This window comes from Mastomys coucha, unplaced genomic scaffold (assembly GCF_008632895.1).
Source record: "Mastomys coucha isolate ucsf_1 unplaced genomic scaffold, UCSF_Mcou_1 pScaffold15, whole genome shotgun sequence".
NCBI lineage: Eukaryota > Metazoa > Chordata > Mammalia > Rodentia > Muridae > Mastomys > Mastomys coucha.
This window is the reverse complement of record NW_022196897.1, coordinates 150,730,635-150,752,200: the sequence shown is the minus strand read 5'-3', so window position 1 is coordinate 150,752,200 and position 21,566 is coordinate 150,730,635. Positions and strand designations below refer to the sequence as shown.

At 47.0% G+C, this 21,566-nt stretch overlaps 2 protein-coding genes across 6 annotated transcripts in view; one reads left to right on the top strand and one right to left on the bottom strand.

The window, feature by feature from the left end:
• Dnttip1 (deoxynucleotidyltransferase terminal interacting protein 1) overlaps positions 1 to 4,241 on the bottom strand; it is a 27,318-nt gene extending 23,077 nt beyond the window's left edge. The window contains exons 1-3 of one of the 3 annotated variants that reach the window (XM_031372712.1): positions 4,048 to 4,241; positions 3,436 to 3,506; positions 2,635 to 2,731 (exon numbers count right to left, since the gene is read on the bottom strand). In XM_031372712.1, the coding sequence (XP_031228572.1) occupies positions 2,635 to 2,731; positions 3,436 to 3,506; positions 4,048 to 4,152 (273 nt within the window). In that variant the 5' untranslated portion in view covers positions 4,153 to 4,241. Of the gene's footprint in view, positions 1 to 2,634; positions 2,732 to 3,435; positions 3,507 to 3,743; positions 3,942 to 4,047 lie in introns of those variants that run through there. The other 2 variants (XM_031372713.1, XM_031372714.1) reach the window with 2 other exon arrangements.
• Wfdc3 (WAP four-disulfide core domain 3) lies at positions 4,182 to 21,259 on the top strand. Of its 3 annotated transcripts, none has more exons than XM_031372716.1 (5): positions 4,182 to 4,387; positions 6,852 to 6,931; positions 17,682 to 17,813; positions 20,368 to 20,553; positions 21,065 to 21,259. In XM_031372716.1, exons 2-5 carry the CDS (start codon positions 6,853 to 6,855, stop codon positions 21,079 to 21,081), a joined length of 414 nt encoding a protein of 137 aa, XP_031228576.1. In that variant the 5' UTR covers positions 4,182 to 4,387; position 6,852; the 3' UTR covers positions 21,082 to 21,259. The 3 variants fall into 3 exon arrangements, 2 of the variants coding, with proteins under 2 accessions (XP_031228576.1, XP_031228575.1); XM_031372715.1 differs by having other exon boundaries at positions 4,182 to 4,812; XR_004119017.1 differs by lacking the exon at positions 6,852 to 6,931.
• Positions 21,260 to 21,566: the final 307 nt, after the last annotated feature.

Genomic DNA, 21,566 nt, shown 5'->3' with positions numbered 1-21,566 from the left:
AAAAAAAAAAAGAAAGAAAGAAAGTTTAAGAAAAAAAAAACAACAAAAACCAAAAACCAACCAACCAAAAAAGGGTTAGGGCTAGAGAGATGGCTCAGGGGTTAAGAGACTGGCTGTTCTTCAAGAGGACCAGGGTTCAGTTCCAGGAGCCCACAAGGTGGCTCACAATCACCCATAAACTCCAGCTTTAGGGGATCCAATGCCATTTTCTGACCTTTGTGTACACCAGGTACACACATAGTACATATCTATACATGCAGTACATAGTACACATCTATACACTCATAAACATAAAACAAAAACCAAAGCCCAACAAAATTCCCAAACAATTCAGAAAACAAAAACCCAAAGTGGCCTCAAAGCCTTTACATAATCCGCAGTTATTTGATACCAAACTGAATAAAGAAAATTATAGACCAAGCTCCTTGAAGAACATAGAATAATTCTCAACAACAGAGTTACAAACTGATTTCAAGAAAACATGGTAGGGCTGGAGAGATGGCTCAGTGGTTAAGAGCACTGACTGATCCTCCAGGGGTCTTGAGTTCAATTTCTAGCAACCACATGGTGGTTCACAACCATCTGTAATGGGATCTGATGCCCTCTTCTGCTGTGTCTGAAGACAGAGACAGTGTACTCGTATACATAAAATAAATGCCTTTAAAAATATTAAAAAAAAAAAGAAAACATGGTAGATATTCATCATGAACAAGCAGGCTTTAATCCAGAGACATAGGGATGATTCACATTTGGAAATCAATAGTGGAATTCATTGAAAAATGGACTTAATACAGAAATCAAATGATGATCATTTCTTAGATGCGGAAAAGGCTTCTGAAAAAATAAACCATCATTTTGTGATAAAAGTCCTAGAGAGAGGGAATGTCCTCAACATGATGTGATAAAAGTCCTGGAGATAGGGGATGTCCCTCGACATGACAAGGCTACAGCTGACAGGTTACAGCCAACACTGTATTAACTATGGAAAACTCAGAACTGAGATCAGGAACAAGACAGGTGTCAGGAGTCCATTTTTTCCACTCCTACTCAGTGCAATAAAGCCTTAGCTACAGCAATCAGACAAGAGAAACAAAGCACACAAACAAGACGGGAAGAAGCCAAAGGAGCTTGCTTGCTGAGGATAGTCTACACACCAGAAGACTGTGAGAACTGACAAGCATCTTCAACAAACAGGCAGAATAAAAAATCAGCATACAAAACCCTACAGCCTTCCTCTACACTGGCAGTAAGTAAAAAGGCTGAGGGAGAACTCAGAGAAAACATTCCATTCACAATTGTTACAAAATAAACCTTCCTGGGCTGGAGAGATGGCTCAGAGGTTAAGAGCACTGACTGCTCTTCAACCATCATGAGTTCAATTCCCAGCAACCACAGGGGGCTCACATCTATCTCCAACGCCCTCTTCTGGTGTCTGAAGACAGTGTACTCATATAATACTAATGTACACACATTAAAAAAAAAAAACAACAAAAAACCGTCCAGTAAACATGCCTGTAACAAAAGCTTTAAAAACTGAAGGAAATTGGTGAAGAAGACCCTATAGGATGGGGTGATCCCCTCCCTCTGCCATGGATTGGAAGAGTCAATACTGTGAACTGGCATTACCAAAAGCAATCCCCATCAAAATGCATGAGTGTCTCTTATAACAACAGGTACCCTAGCTCTGTTTTTGAGTAAGCCCAGTGGTCACCTCTTCTTTTCACTCACTCCCTAACACTGTTTAAAGTGAGCACGGGCATTATGTGCTTTATACACTGTCACAGGCCCAGTCGTGGCTGGCAATATGCTAATCATGAATTACTATTTTTTTCCCAGCATTTGGTATCAAACACAGGGCTCACAAGCTAAGTGCTTTCCTAAGCTACACACACAGTCCCAAGACATTTTAATGATGCTGATAGTATTTTTAAAAATGAATTAAAAAAAGCCTAACTTTCCATGGTGTAAGCAAGGGTGTTGAACACATTAGAATGAAACCACCTGGCAAACAAAGGTACTTAAGTCACCCCCAGCCGTGGAAAGTTACTGAGGTGTATATTCAGAACTGTTGCCTCTGTGCAGCATGACTACAGAGAGAGACTGTTGACAGGAGGAAGGACCGTCCTGCCTGCAAGTCTCCTCTATCGTCCCTCTCCTTCTTTTCAGATAGGGTCTCACTATGCAGACCAGGCGGGCCTCAAACTCCCAAGATCTGCTTGCTTCTTTCTCCTGGGTGCTGGGATTAAAGGTATGTGCCACCATGCCTGGCTTTTTTTAAGATTTTTTTTTTTTAATATTTATGTGTATGTACCTGTAGAATTTATACTCTGGGTATAATCTGCAGAGGCCAGAAGAGGGCACTGGATCCTGGACCTGGAGTTACAGGTGGCTGGGAGTGGCCTGATATGAGTGCTAGGAACTACAATTGAGTCCTGTTAGGAGCAGCAAGCACTCCTAACCATTGAGGCTCTATTTTCCAGCCTCCGTTCTGTTTTTTCTTGTCCAAGGGGTCTTACTGTGCTGTCCAGGCTGGCAGGCAGCTGCCTCAGCCTCCTGAGTGGTTGGGCACACTGCAACACCTGGCTGTACAGTCTTGTTTAGCAGTGCTATTGGCTTTAATCACAACATCCTCACCTTCATGTACTTGTTGAAGACACTCTGGATCTCCTCATTGATGCTAGGCTGCAGGACAGCACGGAGGAGATCCATAGAGATGGCTGGATCTGTGAAACTGCGTTTGTGGGGAAGACAGTCAGGGGAGTGTTCCAAACATACCTTCCCAGACTACTCAGCTGTGAAATAGAAATTATTTTCCAAGTATTTTATGAAATATCACACACACACACACACACACACACTTTCTCTTTTCCTTTTTTTAAGATAGAGTCTCACTATGTAGTCTGGCTGTCTTGGAACTTACTATATAAATCAGGCTGGCCTTAAATTCATAGAGGTCCCCCTGCCTCTGCCAAGTGCTGTAATTAATAAGTGATTATCACTACTTCAGGTCAAAAATACAAGAAGAATTCCAAAGGTCCATCCAGAGTTCTTTCCCTTCCCCAGGCTGGATATTCAACTACATCAAAGCTGAGAAAAGAGTCTAAGAAAAGCTAAAGGCTTGTCCAAACGCATCCAGTTAACAAACATCAGCATCTGCATTAGAACTTTTGAATCTTGAATTCACGTCTCTGACTTACAGATTTCAATCATTGAGATGGTACTAGACTTCCATTCCTGCCCTGCTTTGTAGAGGAGTTAGGAACTGATAAGGTTACAGAAGTTATAGCACTGGAGTCTCTTTCCACCCTGCTCCTGTGCTCTTTATGGGTTGTTGATCTCAGACTCCTGCAGTGGGGCTCCCAAAGCACTCACTCAAGTTCACATAACCGGATATCCGGTTATCTGGATATCCCTCTCACCCAGGATTAGCCTTACCTTGTGGTCATCTGAGATCGGCGGCCCCTTCGCTGCACCTGCCGATGTTTTATCATTATGTTCCAAGGGTTCTGTGGGGACCAAGTGGGCAAATGTCACCGAGACCTCTCATCGTGAGGATTAGGAGAAAGTGACTATGGAGCTAAACCTAGACGTTCCTGCTTCTCACTTCTCCCATTTTGGGGTGAAGGGGAATTCTGTGGGTGGAAGACCCTGTCAGAGTGGAGGAACTGGGAAAATGCTTTCTGTCACCAATGTCCAAAGGTCGCTTTTTCTGGAAGGGCAAGAGGAAGAGCAGCAGTGTTTACCGAGGGTCGACTATGAGGCGGGTGACGAGTCAGGGCGTTCTACCCGCCTTTATCAGCCCATCCCACCACAACTCCATCAAGCTCGGGTTTAACGCTGTTCATTTCACAGAAGAGAAACCTGGCGCTCAGAGGGTGTCACATCAGGCCCACGTCACCTAGCTACAATCTCAATCCAGGTCGTCGCCCTGAGAAAACGGCACCCCCAGGGCCGCACAGCCGCCGCGTTCTCTCGCCCGCGGGCCCGGGACCCGGGAGCCCGAGGCCCTGCCCGGCCCGAGCCCCGGCCTCGCCCGGGCGCCCTCACCGTGAGAACCGGCTGGCCCGCCGCGCCCGCGTCGCCCAGCTCCACGCCACCTCGCTCCGCCCCGCCGGGGCCCCGCGGCTGCTCGGTGTCGCCAGTTGCCCCCATGGCGCCCCCGGCCCACAACAACCTCAGCTCGACTCAGCCACCGGAAAGCGGCGCCGTGACGTCACGGGAGCGCCCGAGCCATCCGGCCGGAAGCGCCACGCGCGTGCGCCGTGGAGTTGCTATGGGAACCGAACTGCCGCCTAGGAGCCGCCTCTGAGTGGATTTCCGGATCTTGGGTGAAGGGGACGACGTCGTGGCTTCCAGACCCCTGGGAGACAACGGCTGGGGACCTAGTGTGGGTGTTCGGGGACCAGTCAAGGGACGAGGACGGGTGTGAGGGCAGCCGGGGAGCACAGGGCTTCGGATGAGCGCAGGCGGAAGTTCAGCCTTTGAAAACTGCAGGAACATCTGAAAACTTGGCATAGCCTCTTCCAAATTGGTATAGTCCGACTCAGGAACCAGGAAAGCCAATACAAGAAGGGTTGTTGGTGCCATCCCAAATGCCCAGACACCGAAACACCGTACTGCTAGCCTTTGCGGGCTGCCGCTTGTGCTGGAAGGCATGAGAATGAAGGTTGGGTTTTGGCTTGTGAACTAGTCCTGTTCCAGAGAGCTGGGCTTCTCCCCGCTAGATGGTTGATTCTGGGATAGGTATGGGATGAAAGAAAGGTTTAACAACTGGGGCGTTCTCCAGAGCTTCCCCTTGGCACTATCCCAGAGGTAAGCTGTCTGTGAAAGAATTGGATTCATTTACGGGTGATAAAGGTAGTCTTTTCGGGTTACAAGGAGTAGGTAGTGTAAAGTATATGAGTTTTGTGTTAGGAAAGATCTAGATTCAAACCTGATGTAACTAAGGAGCTGCCTCCACCTCCACAGTGCCAATTCACAGGCATGCCACACACCACGTTTGGTTTATGTGGTGTTGGAAATTGACCCCAGAGTCACATGGTTGATACTAGGGCTGGATTATTTTATGCAAAGCACTTAAAACTATGGTATAAGTAACTCCTTAAATTATTCTAATATAATAGTAATTTCCAGCAGTCTTCACTTAAGGACTTTTTCCTCTGAAATATTATTGTGTGGATTAAAATACTGTTTTTAAAGCACATATTAGATAACAATACCAGTTTTCTCCATGTTCCAACATCTACTTCTTTTAAGGTTTACTTATGTGTATGAGTGTTTTGCTGACATGCATGCATGTATGTATATGTACATCATGTATGTGCCTGGTGTTCCGAAGAGGTCAGAAGAGGGGATTGGATCCTTTGGAAATAGAATTATGGATAATTGTAAACTTCCGTGTGGGTGCTGGGAACTGAACCCTGGTCCTCTACAAGAGCAACACATGCTCCCTGACTGTTGCGCCATCTTTCTAGCCCCAACATCCACCTTTTAACAAGGGCACTTCCTTGCTTTAAACCATGGTGGCTTTTTCCCCCCTTTGGCAAGACCCTCCTCTGTAGCTCTAGGCTGGGCTTCAAGTTAGGCCCAAGCTCACTGTGTAATCTACCTGTCTCTCTCTGCCTCCCAAAGACTGGAATCACAAGCAGACACTACCATGTCTGGTTTTGGATATATGAAGATAGTTTTTTGTTGTCATTTTGTTTTTAACCTATACTCTGTCCTTAACCTTATTGGGCTCAGCAGTGTCAGTGGACACCATTAGATATCACAGCCAACGGAAGACATGTACTATGCAAATGAAAAGAAGCAGGGGAAAAGGTGACAGAGGAGACATATGGAAGATCGAGTCATAGCAGCTGTCCTCTCTAATTTTGACGACTACCTTTCATTTTGTGTAAGAGTGGCATGTGTACTGATGCTGAAACACTCCGATGCTGCTCTCCAGACGTGGACAGGATGTCATGCAAGGGCACGTCATTAAGTTACATCATTAGCTCGGTTATTTTCCTCTTAAGTTGTCTTTCCAGTTCTTCCCTTGTCAAGGACTAGGTACAGAGGCCCTTCTACATCCTGTGGACAGAACAAGGAATACTGTGCTTTTGTTCCCTGTCAGGGTCATTCTTGGCAAAGCCAGCAATGGATAGGCGCCAGGGCTCTGGGGGGGCTGAGGCCAGGTTTCCACGGAAGCTGTGTTAAATGTTCCAGACCCTGAGATATGAAATGCTTTGCTTACCATACCAGAATATACCTTGCAAAAGAAGAGCTAGAGCTCCCTGTAATTCTGCTGTAATTCCCTGTAACCTCCTGATTTGTATTCTGCTTCTCCATCCTAGGCTATGTAAAGAGCTGTGACAATAATAAAATTGCTGGCTTGAGTCATCAGTCCTTGACCCCCTCACACCCCACACCCCCAGCTTTGGACTGTTTATTTTTCTTATCTCTGGTCATCTTTCTCATAATCCCAGTGTGAACCCAGCAAGAACTGCTGGTCTGGTTCACCTTCTGTCCTTTTGACTGCAGCTGAGCCCTTCCAAAGCCCTACTGGTCTCTCTTTGACCCTTAACCCTGAGGCTACCTCTCCATTTTTCTAGCTTCCCACAGGACTTGACTAAGAGTGTTAGGTGTATTGCATGGAAATATTTGGTCCCTCCCGGCACATGTGCTCTTTGGTAGTGCCAGGAAACTTCCCACACACCAGCAGCCAATCACTGTTCTCATTGTTAGGAGAAGCTGTTCTTAGGATAATTGCTTAAGTGAAACGGTTGGGATTAGATTGACAGGAGTCACCTAGTCCTTCCTTCTGCCGCTACCACTCCCTGAACAGAGCTCTCTACTCTCATAATCGGCAGGATGTTAAGGTATCTCTTCCTCGTGAAGGCACTTCTTGCTCTTGGGTTCCTCACATCTCGGGGAGCTGCAGGAGAGAATGGTGAGCTATCATTTGGGGGTCCTTGGGGTCCTTGGCTAAAACTAATAGAAAGTTAAGCTAGGCAGTGGTGGTGCACGCCTTTAACCCCAGCGCTTGGGAGGTAGAGGCAGGTGGATCTCTGAGTTCGAGGCCAGCCTGGTCTACAGAGTGAGTTCCAGGACAGCCAGGGCTACACAGAGAAACCCTGTCTTGAAAAACAAAAACAAACAAACAACCCCCCCAAAAAACAAACAAACAAACAAAAAAGTAAGTTAACCAGGGGAGAGGACAACTCCCTTCTAAAGTTCTTCATTTGTGGAGCTGATGGTCTCTGTAGGAAGAGCTGGGTGGAAAGATTGGATAGTGAGGAGCAGCTGTCTTAACTTTTGTTACTCCCTCTGTAACAAGGAGCTAGCTAGGAGTTACAAGGATAGATGTTCCAGTTATCTTCTAGAGCTCATGAAATTTGGACAGGACCATGCAACAGGCCCCCTTTGCCTGCCTGCCTGTCTGCCTGCCTGCCTGTCTTTCTCTACAGCACTAATGGTTTATTTGTCTTTTAATAGTAGTAGGGTGTTAGTATCTGTGTGGTAAGAAGAGATGGAGGTTGCAGAGATATTCTACATAGGGATGCATGGGGATACTGAGTTCTTGAGTACAGTTGACTCATTCCCTAATTATTTTTTTTTAAAGATTTGTTCATGTGTATGTGTCTCTCTGTGTGTATTGTATGTGTGGGGGTATCTGCAGAGGCCAGAAGAGGGAGTAGGGTCCCCTTGAGCTGGGGGTACAGATGTTAGATGCCAGAGATTGGTGCTGGACACCACACTTGTGTCTTCTGGAAGAACATCAAGTATTTTTGATGTTAACAGCTGAGTCATTTCTTCAGCCTCCAATTCCCATTTCTTGATAATTGGCCTAGCCAATTATCTGAACTTCTTTGAAATCTTTTTGAGTTAAGAAGGAACAGTGCCCTACTGATCAGAACCCATGCAAAGGTTTGTGCCAGAGCAATAGGTTGTGTCCTGCTGGACAGAAGTGTACAGGCTGTGGTAGGACCTGCTAAGCAGACCTCCCTAAGGGTCTGCTGTCATGATGGGCAGGATCCCAGTGTGTTCCCTGGCCCTATCTCTTGGGTGGATAGAACCAGGGAGTTTTTCACCTGCCAGGCTGTCTTCAGACACCTGGCGGTGTAGGTTACCTCTTTCCCCGTTGAGGTCTCTAGCCATTCCTTACCCAACTCTTTGTCATCTGTCAGGCAAGAAAGTGCCATCGATGAGCCGTGTTGTTTGCTTTGGACTAGTGAAGAGAAGCCTGGGAAGGTGGGCAGGTGAAGGTGCTTGCCTACCTGATCAAACCTGAAGACCTGGGTTCTGCCCCCAGACGCCATGCAGAGGTGGAAAGAGAGAACCATCCTCTGTGTGCCACGTGGATGCCATGGCAAATGTGCCTCCCCGACAATAATGCTACTGAGAGAAAGAGGCCCTAAGGAGTTAGGGAAATGCCTCACTGGGAGTCCGTCCTGATCTCATACTCATGATCCTCTTGCATTTGACTCCTGAGTGTTGGGATTGCAGGTGTGTACCATCATGCCTGTTCCCCACCCCCCACCCCCACCCCCTTTCTAAAGTCAGGGTCTTGCTTCGTAGTAGCCCAGGATAGTCTTGAACCTGCAGGCCTCCTGCCTCCCCTTTCCAAAGTACTAAGATTTTAGGTGTTAGATCACAGGGTCTCTAGCTGCCCTTCTCATTCTCAGAAACCTGGCCTCACCTTTCCTAGGGCTCTGGTCTCTGCCTCCTTCTGGTATAGCAAGGACTTGTAAACCAGTGTTCTTCCTCGGCTCTGTAAATGACTCTGAAACAGGCCTTGAGTTATGGCCAGGCTCCTGCTCCCTGTGAACAGTTATAAACCTAAGAGATTTCTCTGAAGAGCCCCCCCTTCCCACCTCCCACATGTTGTTTACTACAGCTGTCTTGTCTGCCACTTTAAACTATCCCTCTAATCCTCTCCCTCTCCCACTGCCCAAGGCCTGATCATGGCCTCCATGGTCCTAGGTGTTCCCTCCCAACAGCTCATTTTGAAGGGTAACTGAGCTCAACTTCTTGACCCTGAACCTGCCTTTTTAAACAAAAATTAAAAGCTTTATTTACTTATTTTTTTTTTGCGTGTGTGCACCAGCTAGGGCATGCATTTGTAGATCAGATGACAACGTGTGAGAATTGGTTCCTCCCTTTAACTGTGTGGGACTTGAGGATCAAATTCAGGTCTTCAGGCTTTCGGTAAGCAGCTTTATCTCACTGGGCTGCTTTGTTTCTGTTTTTAAATAAACTTCTTGTATTGTTTTTCAATACAGTTTCTTTGTATATCCCTACTTGTCCTGGAACTCACTTTGTAGACCAGGCTGGCCTCAAACTCAAGAGATCCACCTGCCTCTGCCTCCCAGATGCTTGGACTAAAGGTTGATGGGCCACTACCATCTGGGTTTTTTTTTTTTTTTTTTAAATGTGTGTGCCAGAGATCAAAAACCAGGTCCTCAAACTCAGTTCTTCATGCTTGTTCAGAAAGCACCTTACTGACTGAATTATCTCCCTAACACATGCCTTTAAACAGCTTACTATTTTTCTCTGTATGTGTGTGTGCTTGTTGAAGTTTATATGTGCCACAGCTGTGTGGGAACCCCTCATAAGCCAGAAGAAGGTGCCAGATTCCCCTGGAACTGGAGTTACAGATGATATGGGGACTGAGCTCTGGCTCACTACAGGAACAGTAAATACTCTTACCCGCTGAGCCATCTCTCCAGCTCCTTGAACCATGGAGGAAAAGAGGCAGTCCCAAAGTTGTTCAGAGACCATGCTGTTCTGACATGTGTGCCCCAGGTGAGGTGTGACCTTTGCAAAGAAGCGCTGCACGTCTGGCTGAGCAGGACACCTGTGGTCTCACTCTCCAAACAAAACATCTTCATATTCCATGAGCAGATGAACTTGCTCCTTGGTCAAACATAAGCACACTATCTGCTGCCAAGGGCACCAGCCATTCCCTGACCATTGGTTTTAGTATGCTTTGAGAAACAATATAAATGCCAGATATATTCTGAGAACTGAACAAAGACATACAGAACACCCAAGTCATAAGCACTTGTTGGATTAATCCTAGCCAAGCGGAGCAGGATGCCAAGAGGCTATGCCACATATCCTTATGTGGAGATGGATTAGAAAGTTGCTAAGTCCCGATCCCCTTGGTCAGTTGAGATATTTGCTACTAAAATCTACCCTAAGAACCCACAAAGAGACAACTGAATAGAATCTTGATGTCCTCGGAAGACACCACACATACCACTATTCAGAAACTTTCCGTTCTCTCTACACACGCAGGCCAGTCTCTTGTTAATAGTTGAGGCAAATATTCTTTTATTCTGGCAATGTTAGGCTTTGGAAAGAGATCTCTTCTCCCTCGGACAGGGTCATCATGACCTAATTAATCCTATACTAACATCTTTTTGTCCACGAACATCTATTGGATATTTATTATTTGCTACATCCAGCAATGAGTTCTGGGTACACTGTGCTGGACGAAGCGTGTGAATAAATACACAACTTCAAACTGTGATAAGGGCATCCCAGGACCATTAGGGTGCTTAGAGAATAATGGGTTCTCATACTGTGTAGGGTGGCTCAAGGGAGTGTGTATTGTGACATTTAAGCTAAAACTGGGAGATGTTAAAACTAGCTGGGAGGTGGGTGTGGTTGGATATCAGAGAGAGAAGCCTGTGTGGAGGTCTTCAGAGGACAAGGCATACGCATGGTCAGAAACGCATGGGTAGAGACGGAGACAGGAGGACCATGCTGGTGGAAGGCAGAGGCCGTTGACACTAGGAGGAGGCAGTGGGAAGGGAGAAAGCTCTCTGTTCTGGACCATGCTTCCTTTACCAAGAACACTAGAAGTTATTAGACGCTGGGGACGTTGCCATGTGGTGGTGGCAGGTGCTTTGGGAGGCAGAGGCAGGTGGACCTCTGTGAGTTAGAGGGCAGCCTGGTCTACAGAGTGAGTTCCAAGACAGCCAGAGCTGCATGGAGAAACACTGTCTTGAAAAAAAAAAGTTGGTGGTTGTCTGTCCTTATTTTTTTGCTCTTTTAGAATTTAAAAAATATTCATTTATTTTTATTAATTTTTAAATTATCTTTAATCTTTTTTTTTCTTTTACAGTCCAGTCATTATCTCGTTCCTGGTCTACCCTCCAACAGTTCCTCATCCCATTCTTCCTCCTCCATCTCCAAGAGAGTGTTCCCATCACCACCCTACCACCACCCTGCCAGGCCTCCCCACTCCATGGGGCCTCAAGTTTCTCAAGGATTAAGTGCTTCTCTCATTGAGTCCAGACCAGGCAGTCCTCTGCTGTATATGTGTCAGGGGTCTAGTACCAGCCTCTGTATACTGCCTGGTTGGTGGCTCAGTGTTTGAGAGATCTCGGGGGTCCAGGTTAGTTGAGACTGCTGGTCTTCCTATAGGGTCACCCTCCTCCTCAGCTTCTTCTAGCTTTTCCCTAATTCCATCACTGGGGTCTCTGGCTTCAGTCCATTGGTTGGGTGTAAGTATCTGCATCTGTCTCAATCAGCTACTTGTTGGGCCTCTTGGAGGACAGCCATGCTAGGCTCCTATCTGTAAGCACACCATAGCATCAGTAATAGTGTCAGGCCTTGGAGTTGCCCCTTGAGCTGGATCCCAATTTGGGCTGGTCACTGGACCTCCTTTCCTTCAGGCTCTTCTCCATTTTTGTCCCTAAAGTTCTTTCAGACAGGAACAATTCTGGATCAGAGTTCTTGACTGTGGGATGGCAACCCATCCCTCCACTTGATGCCCTGTCTTTCTACTGGAGGTGAATTCTACAAGTTCCCTCTCCCTACTGTTGGGCATTTCATCTAAGGTCCCTCCCTTTGAATCCTGAGAATCTCTCACCTCCCAGGTCTCTGGTACATTCTAGAGGGTCCTCCCTCCCCCCAGGTTGTGTATTTCCATGCATTCTCCTGGCCCTCAGGGCCTGTTCCCCTACTCTAATACCTGATCCTTTCCCCCTTTCCCTCCCTCTTCCACCCATGTCTCTCCATCTGCCTCCCTCCCAAGTGGGATTGAAGCATCTTCACTTGGGCCTTTCGGTTTGTTAACCTTGAGTTTTGTGGATTGTATCCTGGGTATTCTGTACTTCTTGGCTAATATCCACTTACTAGTGAGTACATGCCATGCATGTCCTTTTGGGTCTGAGTTACCTCACTCAGATTGATATTTTCTAGTTCCATCCATTTGCCTGCAAAACTCATGATGTTCTCATTCTTAATAGCTGACTAGTATTCCAGTTGTGTAAATGAACCAGACTTTCTGTATCCATTCTTCCATTGTGGGACATGTAGGTGGTTTCCAGCTTCTGGCTTTCACAAATAAGGCTGCTGTGAATATAGTGGAGCACGATTTTCATGGCTACTTTTGCTTGGTCATACTTCTCTTTTCCTTTATATTTCCTTTATATTTCCTGCCTTCCTTCATTTTCCATGCTACTTTTTTGGGAGTGATGTTAGATATATATATTGACTTTTGGAGAGCTAGCCCAAATATAATATTCAACTTTATGTGTCTGCCCGTTGCTCAGAGTTTAAGGTGTTTTTATAGACTTTAAAATATTTCTTGATGCATTTATTCTTGGGTGATTAATTTTCTTCCCTGATTTTTGAAATGAGATCATTTATTACTTTCTTTTTTTCTTTCTGAGACAGAGCTTCAGATAGCCCAGGTTGGCAACCAATTGTCTGTATAGCCAATGCTGGCCTTGAACTCCTGGTCTTCCTGCCTCCTGCTTCCTGAGTCCTGGGATTCCAGGCACGCATCACCAAACCTGGCTCTTTTTTTTCCTCCTTTTCGTCCTTTTTTCCTTTTGGAAACAGAACCTCACTGTCTTTCCCAGGCTGGCCTAGAGCTTGTGACTTCCCTGCCTCTGTTTCCTGAATGACGTTTTGTTGTCTGTAGAACGTGGAGGCAGTCTCTCACCTGAGAGTGCCTGGCAGTGTTAGAGTTGTAAGCATAGATTTGGGTTGTCTGAGACAAGCAGATCCCCAGGCAAGATCTCTAGTGCTTCTCCATGTCTTCTTCTGTAAGATGGAATCACCGGGAGGGTGGGCGTGTTTGTCCTTCAGTATACATCAGATCCCTTTCTTTTGGCTTCTAGGAGGGCTGGATCACTATTGATTTCTTCCTCCTCTTCCTTCTCCTTCCCCCTCCTCTTCTTCCTCTTCCTCCTCATGCCATTCCTGTCCTTATCTTCTAAGACAGTCTCTCTATGTAACACGTAGTGACTTTGGATTTTTAGTCCTCCAGCCTCAGCTTTCCAGATGCTAGAGTTGTCCACACGTGACACCATAGCTCTCCCACAAATACAATTTCTAACCAGTCCTTTAAGTTCAGAACCAGGATAGTCCCCCCTCCCCACCCTGCTGATCACCCCCCTCTCTGAGACCCTGAAACTCCACCGTCCACGGTATCTTTCCTTTCTCCCTGGCAGGAAGCTCTTTTCCAGTCTGTACCCAGAGGGGGTGATCTCTGGCTTAGCTTTCTTGGACAGGCTGCCAGAAGAGAGTCTAGAACACTGTAGTCTTCCCAGGACTCTCAGGGCCCAGCCCTGGGACCAAGTCTGGAAATCTGTTGTGAGCAAGTCACTCATTGTTAGCTTGCAGGGGCCTCCTCCAACCATCTCAGTGTCTAAAGCTGAAATCTCAATTGTGGAGATTAAGGGCAAGGCTGGTTCCCAGGTGTGGCACCTTTGTGAGCTTCTTTGGCCTTTGGCCATTGGAGACAGGACTTCCTTTTCCCCTGAGGGCAGCCAGTCAGACTAGAAGCAGTCTCCAGATCCCTCAGAGCCTGCAGGCTGAGCAGGACCCTACCAGTTGGTGAAGTTAGTATTGAACTGCTTTTTCAGTATCTATAGCTCCTGCTGCAGAGAAGGGTGGTTGCGCTTAATGGGACTGATCCCAGGAAGCTCGCCTTCCTGAGCTTTCCCTAACCTTTGATGTCATCAGAGGTATACTGTAGCAGAGCTGGTCTGTTTGACAAAGGTGGAATGTCAGTCGGGTTACGTGGGGCACAGGTAGACACTGGAATGTCCTCTAATGGATAAGATCTGGTCTGAACATGAGCCTGCGCTGACTCTTCTGTGTGTTTGCTCTGTGGGCCTGGGCAAGTGTGTTCATCTCTTTGAATCTCCTCTTTGTCATCTCCATAGAGTGATGATGTAGTCTGGAAGAAATGTGTTTGAAGAGCCTGCATTAAGTCTGCCAGCTAATGCTCAGGACCTCCCCACAGCCCAGCACAGCTCTGGTCTGTTTCCCTGCTCTACGCATATGCATTTGACCCACCTACTTACCTGTCAATCATTCACTTACACTCCATAAGGAGAGTCAGCCCTACCTGGCATGTGGGTATCTATGGTGAGCAGGGTCCACACCTTTGGTGGAGTGTTGTGAACAGGGAGCTGAGGCTATAAGAGAGGGAGAGCTGTGTTCCTAAGGAAGTGATTGGAGACAAAGAGGGTGGTTCAGCTGTGTGAGAAGGGGAGGTGGCAGGCCTCAGATTTGGGGCAGCTTCCAGCTTCCTTTGCAATTTTTATTCTAAGTGGGGAGGGAAACATTAGAGCCAGTGAGATGGCTTATCAGATAAAGGGCTTACCACACAAACCTGAGGATCTGAGTTGAGCCTCAGGGTGGAAGAGGACTGACTTCCAGAGGTTGTCCGCTGAGCAGACAGGCACACTGTGGTATTCATGCACCCACAGTCACATAGATCAGTCTCGCACAAAAAGTACAAGTTTTAAATCATGTATAAAAGAAGTAACCAAGCCAGGAGTGATTTTAGGAAGTGTAATCCTAGCACTGGAAAGGCAGAAGCAGGAGGGTCAAGAGTTTAAGGCCATTCTCAGCTCCATGGTAAGTTTAAGGTAGTCTGGGAAAATGAGACCTTGTTTCAAAAAGCCTCCTCACCCTCACCCCTCCAAGAAAAAGTCATCGAGAGGAGTCTAAATGAGGGAGAGGCCTATTCCAGTTTTTATTCTGAAAGGGCTGTTCTGTGGGAAGAATGGATGACAGCAAGTGTAGACAGGTGAAGACCAGGTGAGCAGCTGTCCTGACAGACTAAGTGAGAGATAGGTCAAGGAGGTTGGTCACAGTGCAGATATGGAAAAGGAGAGACTTAAAGGACCAGCTACAGAAAAATGGCTGTGGACACTGAGGGAGAGGGCCCTCTAGGATGCCGGGAAGTGTCTAGCCTGAGTGATGGAGGCAGTGATGCTCTATGACTGAAGAGGATGGAGGGAGTAGGTAGAACTGGAGCTGATGCTGGGGCTGATGACTACAACCTCCCTGACTTTAGGTGATAGGCTGGGTGTTGGGAGGGGTGCAGACAGAGGGTGGGGTGGCCATCCCCAGTCCCTTTCCTTGTCCTGGTCCCTGGTAATGTGAGTAGTCCTGAACTTACTGAGATGAATGCTTTGTAATGGCCGAGTTCACCTAGGCTAGCAGAACCAAGACATTGAGGGTAGAGCATCCAAAGGCATTGCAGGGACCGTGGTTTTATAAGGTTCCTGGCAGGTAAAGGATGGGCAGTTAGAACTATTGAGCAACCTGGTTTTGGGAGAGTGTGAGGGACTACAAACTATCTAGCTTAAGAATGAGAGATCTCAGCAGTTAAGAGCACTGCTCTTCCAGAGGTTCTGGGTTCAATTCCCAACAACCACATGCCATATACATGCAGGTAAAATGGCCATGAACATAAAATAAATACATAAAAGAGAATGAGGGTGGCATAGTTTTAGAGGCAATGACGTCCCATCACGTCCAGGCGTCTGAGCTGACAGGAATTATTTGACATGAGTCTGAAAGGAAGGCAGTGTGATCGATGGACAAAGGGTTGTGCTCTGACCCTCCGCCCTAGCCTGCCTCCTGAGGGCTCCATTCCTTGTTTCTAAAATCTGGCAAAACTCTGGGGAACTTAATGGAAGCTGGGCTGGGAGAGAGCAGAGGAGTAGAGGCCCCTGACCTTTGTCCCACCGGACTCATTGAGATGGCAACATCTGGTAAGTATGGTGGCCCACTTTTTAGGCTCATTTTTCAACTCTGTGGGTGATTTCCATATCCAGCTCTCTCAACTATAAAATCTTTTTTTTTTTTGCCAAGTGTATTGCAATGTTTGCCAAGTACACGGTGAGTAGGCGTGGAGATACATGAGGTAGTTCTTGGGACAATGTTTTCTGAATTAAAGAATGCAGGGCACATGATTTTGGAGTGACATCATAACACATTATACCTTCAGGAGACTCCCAGGACACAGCACTATTGTGGTTCATCTTTGGGGTCCAACCCGGGCCTTTTCTATCATGGCTGAGTGCAATCATGCATACCTGTTGCCTTTGAGGCTCTAGGACAGGCATGTTTTGATTTTCATAACTTTTCATTGCCCATCACCCCTCTCCATATTTAAAGAACTGGAAATAAACACTGAGATGAGACATGGTGCTGCGTTTGGCTCACACGCAGTCTTCTTTGGCCAAGGCGCCTGCATCTTTCAAGGCTGGTGTATTAGAATATAACACTGCTTAGCTACTAGCTAGCTCTGTAGTTGTTCTGGGTGGGCCCCATTCTCTTCCCTGGTTTGTCATTGTCACAGCAGTGATGAAGAGGCACATCTAGAATGTGTTTGCCTATGGACAACAGAACATTAACACGACAGCGACTCACAGTCCTAACTTTACAAGAATTCTGCGGTGGATGTCAAAGCTGTTATGGCTACTCAATGGTTCTACCCAGAGAAAGCTTCTCTCTCTCACCCTGGCAGTCCCTGACTTTGTCCTCTTGCTAGTGACTTCCTACTTCAAAGATGGCCACCTTACATCTATCTGCACGGCACGAGAGTCTTTGGAAGGAAGAAGTGAAGTGCACCTGTATCATGGGTACCCGAGTTCAACAACATCTTAGCTGTTGTTGCTCTGGTTACGGGAGAGACTGGAGGGTGCGAGTCATCTGGGCTGGTTCTTCTTTATTTATTTTAATTAGTTTATCGATTTGTGTATTTCTGCATGTTTGTATATATGTGCACATGTGGAGGCTTGAAGCTGACCTGGAATGTCTTTCCTCAGAAGCTGTCCACCTTGTATTTTCTGAGTCGGGGCCTCTCACTGGGACTCAGGGCTTGCTGACCAGGCTAGGCTGGCTGGCCACTGAGCGCTAGGTGTCTGCTTGTCTCCACCATGCCACTGCTGGAGCCACCACACCCAGCCCTTTTCGTGGACACTGGGGACCATTGTCAGTAAAGCACGGCAAGTCATTTACAAACTGAGCCTTTCTTCAGCCACCTCAGGTGGGATTTCTCCTCCTATGTCCCCTGCCCAAGTGGCATCTCAGCCCATGACAGTCTACCTAATAGGATGAAGCTCAGGTCAGTGTAGAAAGGACTTCTCCAGGACACAAATCCCAGGAGAGAGATTTGGTTGGGGACAAATACTGTCTGTCACAGTACAAAAGAAAGGAGAGTGAACATAAAGTGTGTAATTCATATGTTTGCTACAGTGGGTTAGAGCTGATGCAAATACCCAAACCAGGGTAGCAGTTCATGCTAGAAGAAACAGTGGATGTGGAATATTAGCGTATATTGCATATTAATCTATATTAACATCCACTGAAAAATGGATTTTTTGTTCTTGACTTAAGCACATCTGAGTTTTAATGCTTTCTTCCTATTGCAGCATTAAGAGGTGAATGTCCTCCTGACCCTCTTCCATGTCAGGAGCTGTGTGATGGGGACGCATCCTGTCCCCAGGAGCACAAATGCTGCAGCACCGGGTGTGGCCGTGTCTGCCGAGGAGACATTAAAGGAGGTATGTTGGTTCTTTGGGAGGAGAGTCAAAAGTGCCTGTTGAGTCCCAGGTCAGTTTGGAGGGGCTTACTTGGGACGCCTTCCTGGGGGAGCCAGCTGCCACCTTTCAGGACACCTTCTTGGGGGAGCCGGTTGCCATCTTTACCATGCCCTGGCTTCCAGCCAAACGCAGTCCTTTCTTCTAAGGTCAAAGAGTCACTGTTGGCATGAAGAGAACTAGCAGAGGGAGGTGCAGCGCTGGAGCTTCTGGTCTGAGCTCTGCTGTGGGTTTGCTTTGTGACTGGGGGTAAATAATCCTAGGTCTCTGAGCCGCTTTCCTCTTTCCAGTAAAGGAGTTGTCCAGGATCACTGGTTTCTCAGATCTTTCTTTGTTTAGACATAGGGTCTCATTATATAGCCCAGGCTGATCTACTCATGACTTAGTCTCCCATGAGCTGGCTCTATAGGCCTAAAATAATTATTCTTGGCCTCAGATGTTTAACACACACACACACACACACACACACACACACACACACACACACACACACACTTTCCCTCTTCTTTTCTGTCTTCCTCCCCCATTCCTCCTCAGTCTTTTTTTTTTTGGGGGGGGGCAGAGTCTCATGAAGTTGGGCTGACTGAACTTCCTATGCAGCTCAAGATGACGCTGAACTTCTAGTCTTCCTATTTCTACTTCTTGAGAACAGGGTCCCAGGCATATACCACCAACCCCAACTCCCAGTTTATACATTCCTGGGGACTGAACCCAGGGCTTCATAGATCTTGGGCAAACACTCCACCAGCCGAGCTGTTTCTAGCCCCTTAGTCTGCTTACATTCCCATGTACTGCCTAACCTTTGTCCTTGTATGCACGTAGCCTGCTAGAGAAGAGAAATGAGGAGTTACCAATGCATCTTAATTATAACAAGGTCCTACCTGATAAATCCGCAGTAAACGGCAAGCCTGGTACACTGGAAGTGCCTTTAATACTCCTGTCCTAGGAAGGCATTGCTGTGATGAAACACCATGGCCAAAGACAAACTGGGGAGGAAGGGGCTCCCTCGGCTCACACTTCCACACGGCAGGTCATCCCTGAAGGAAGTCAGAGCAGGAACCCAACAGGGCAGGAACCTGGAGGCGGGAGCTGATGCAGAGGCCATGGAGGGGTGCTGCTTACTGGCTTGCTCCCCATGGCTTCCACCCTCCTCTTGTTTTGTTTGTTTGATTTTTAAGACAGGGTTTTTCAGTGTAGTAGCCCTGCCTGTCCTGGAACTTGATTTGTAGACCAGAATAGCCTTGAACTCACAGATATCTGCTGTGAGTTCTCTGCCTCTAGAGTTTTGGGATTAAAGGCATGCACTGCCATACCTTGTTCTGCCTGCTTTCTTATAGAATCCAAGACTACCAACCCGGGAATGGGACCACCAAGACCTGGGCACTCCCTTATCAATTACTAATTAAGAAAATGGCCTACAGCCAGGCCTTATGGAGGCAGCTTCTCAGTTAGGCTCCCTCCTTTCAGATGACTCTAGCTTGTGTCAAGCTGATGTAAAACTAGCCAGCACAGGGCTGGAGAGATAGCTCAGAGGTTAAGAGCACTGATTGCTCTTCTGAAGGTCCTGAGTTCAAATCCCAGCAACCATATGGTGGCTCACAACCACCTGTAATGGGATCTGACGCCTTCTTCTGGGGAGTCTGAAGACAACTACAGCATACTTACATATAATAAATAAAATAAAACAAAACTAGCCAGTACAGCTCTCAACCCACTTCTTTAAATCTGCTAGCTTTGCAACACATGCAGCCTGCGGTGGAGTATCAGTTATATGCCATGGCAGACCTGTGGCTGGCTGGAAGTTGTGGCCGCTGTTGCCCAACATTGAATGAGTATTGTATTGCATATTGCTAATTTGGGGACTGATAGAAGTGGCACATTAAGGGACCGTTCCTCCTGAGTCTGTGCCATTCTCATACCATTGAGAAATGATACCATGACAAGCATGCACATACACACCCTATACATATACCACACACTACTCACATACACACATAAACACAACACACATTATACATATACCACACACATATACCATACATACAACACACATATACCATAATACAACATGCATACACATACCATATATACAACACACATACACACCACACATATATACATACATACACACACACACTAAATTTTGATGAAAGAAGACTTATACAGGATTATGATAGCACAAAGTAGGGGCCTAAAACCTTCTTAGGGTGGCAAATGAGTCAGTGAGGTGAAATTCAATCATAGGGAAGAAGGTGGGACCTTGTCTCTCAGCTCTTGGCTCTATTGAGAAGCCTGCATTCTATCAACCTCTAAGGAACTGGCTTTGGGAGTTTGGTAACTCCTAGGATAGAGATGTCTGGGGATATGTAGAGTCTCGGCCCCCAGCTTCCCTGCTTCCAGCCACACCTGTCTGGGAGTCAGGAATGATTTACCTGCATCCTGCATCTAAGTTGTAGGTAGGGACTTGGAGAGAGGACCCAACTTCCTGTGTCTTTCCCTGTTCTGGTATTCACCACAGGGCGGGATGGTCTATGTCCCAGAATTCTGGTAGGCCTGTGTATTGTCCAGTGTGTAGTGGATGAGAACTGTCAACCCGGGGAAAGGTGCTGTAAGTCAGGCTGTGGCCGCTTCTGCATCCCAGGACTCCAGCCCCTCCAACAGCTCACAGACTCCAACCTGACCGATGGCTTTAATTCTAAATTGGGTAAGTATTGCCCGTAATGAGCTTTGACTAGGTATGAAGTTAACAGGCTTCACTGCTGTGGGGGTGGGGGCTTGGGTACTAAAGGCCATAGGAATGTTGTTAGAAAGATCCCGAGCCACAGAGCACACCCTCAAATGGACTCACAGTGGGTGCGGCTCTATGTGAGGAGGTCTCTCTGGGAGAGATAGGATTTGATCCAGGCCCTACAGCCTAGGCAGATGTGACCCATAGTGACGATAGCTCAAGCCACAGAGGGTGGGAATATAACTGATTTGTTTAGGCCATGAGGACTGGGGGCAGGGCAAGAAAACAGAAGAGAACTGTTCCAATTTGGTAACAGATATGAAGCTAACTTCTAAAATGACAAGAGTCTTCAGAACCAGTTAGGAGGCCCAGAACCATTTAAAGCTTTTATGAGTGATGCACATCAAGGCTCCCTAGGGTGGAAAGGAAACAGCTGGGTAGCTGGAGCCAGCAAGGCACAGTTGTGACCTGAAACTTCTCCTTACAGAGACTCAAGCACCCTAGCTGACCTGGCTTGCCTGGAGCTCCAGGAAGCTTCGGGAAGCCAGGAAGGGGTGACACCCTGGCGCTTGTGACACTCCCTGGAGTATCAGGCCTTCTCCTCGCTTCTACTGCAACTTGCGGCACATGGGACCACCCTGATGCTGGGCACTTCTCTTTCCCAATAAAATGCTGGCATGAACCCTCTTGTCTGTACTGTGTAGGGGTCACTGAGGCAGGAGACCTAGTGAGTCTTCCTGTGCATGGCTTTGGCATTGTGTAATCTACGGACTAATGAAAGACAGCACATTCTCTTTAAAAATGTGACATATATAAGGAAGGGTATTAGTGACCAACATAAGAGGGCTAGTTAAATAAACTAGCCATTGCCTGGAGAAGTAGGAAGAGTTATATGCAAAACCTTTGGCAGTTGGGGCTGGAGAGATGGATCAGTGGTTAAGAGCACTGGGTACTCTTCTAGAAGACCTGGTTTCAATTCCCTGCACCCA

Bases quoted from the DNA above. Each gene is read 5' to 3' on its own strand.
- Wfdc3 (XM_031372715.1), top strand. From the start codon at position 4,751: ATGAAAGAAAGGTTTAACAACTGGGGCGTTCTCCAGAGCTTCCCCTTG. The intron at 4,813-6,851 runs GTAAGCTGTCTG...CATAATCGGCAG, and splicing joins CCCTTGGCACTATCCCAGAG to GATGTTAAGGTATCTCTTCC. The intron at 17,814-20,367 runs GTATGTTGGTTC...TATTCACCACAG, and splicing joins CCGAGGAGACATTAAAGGAG to GGCGGGATGGTCTATGTCCC.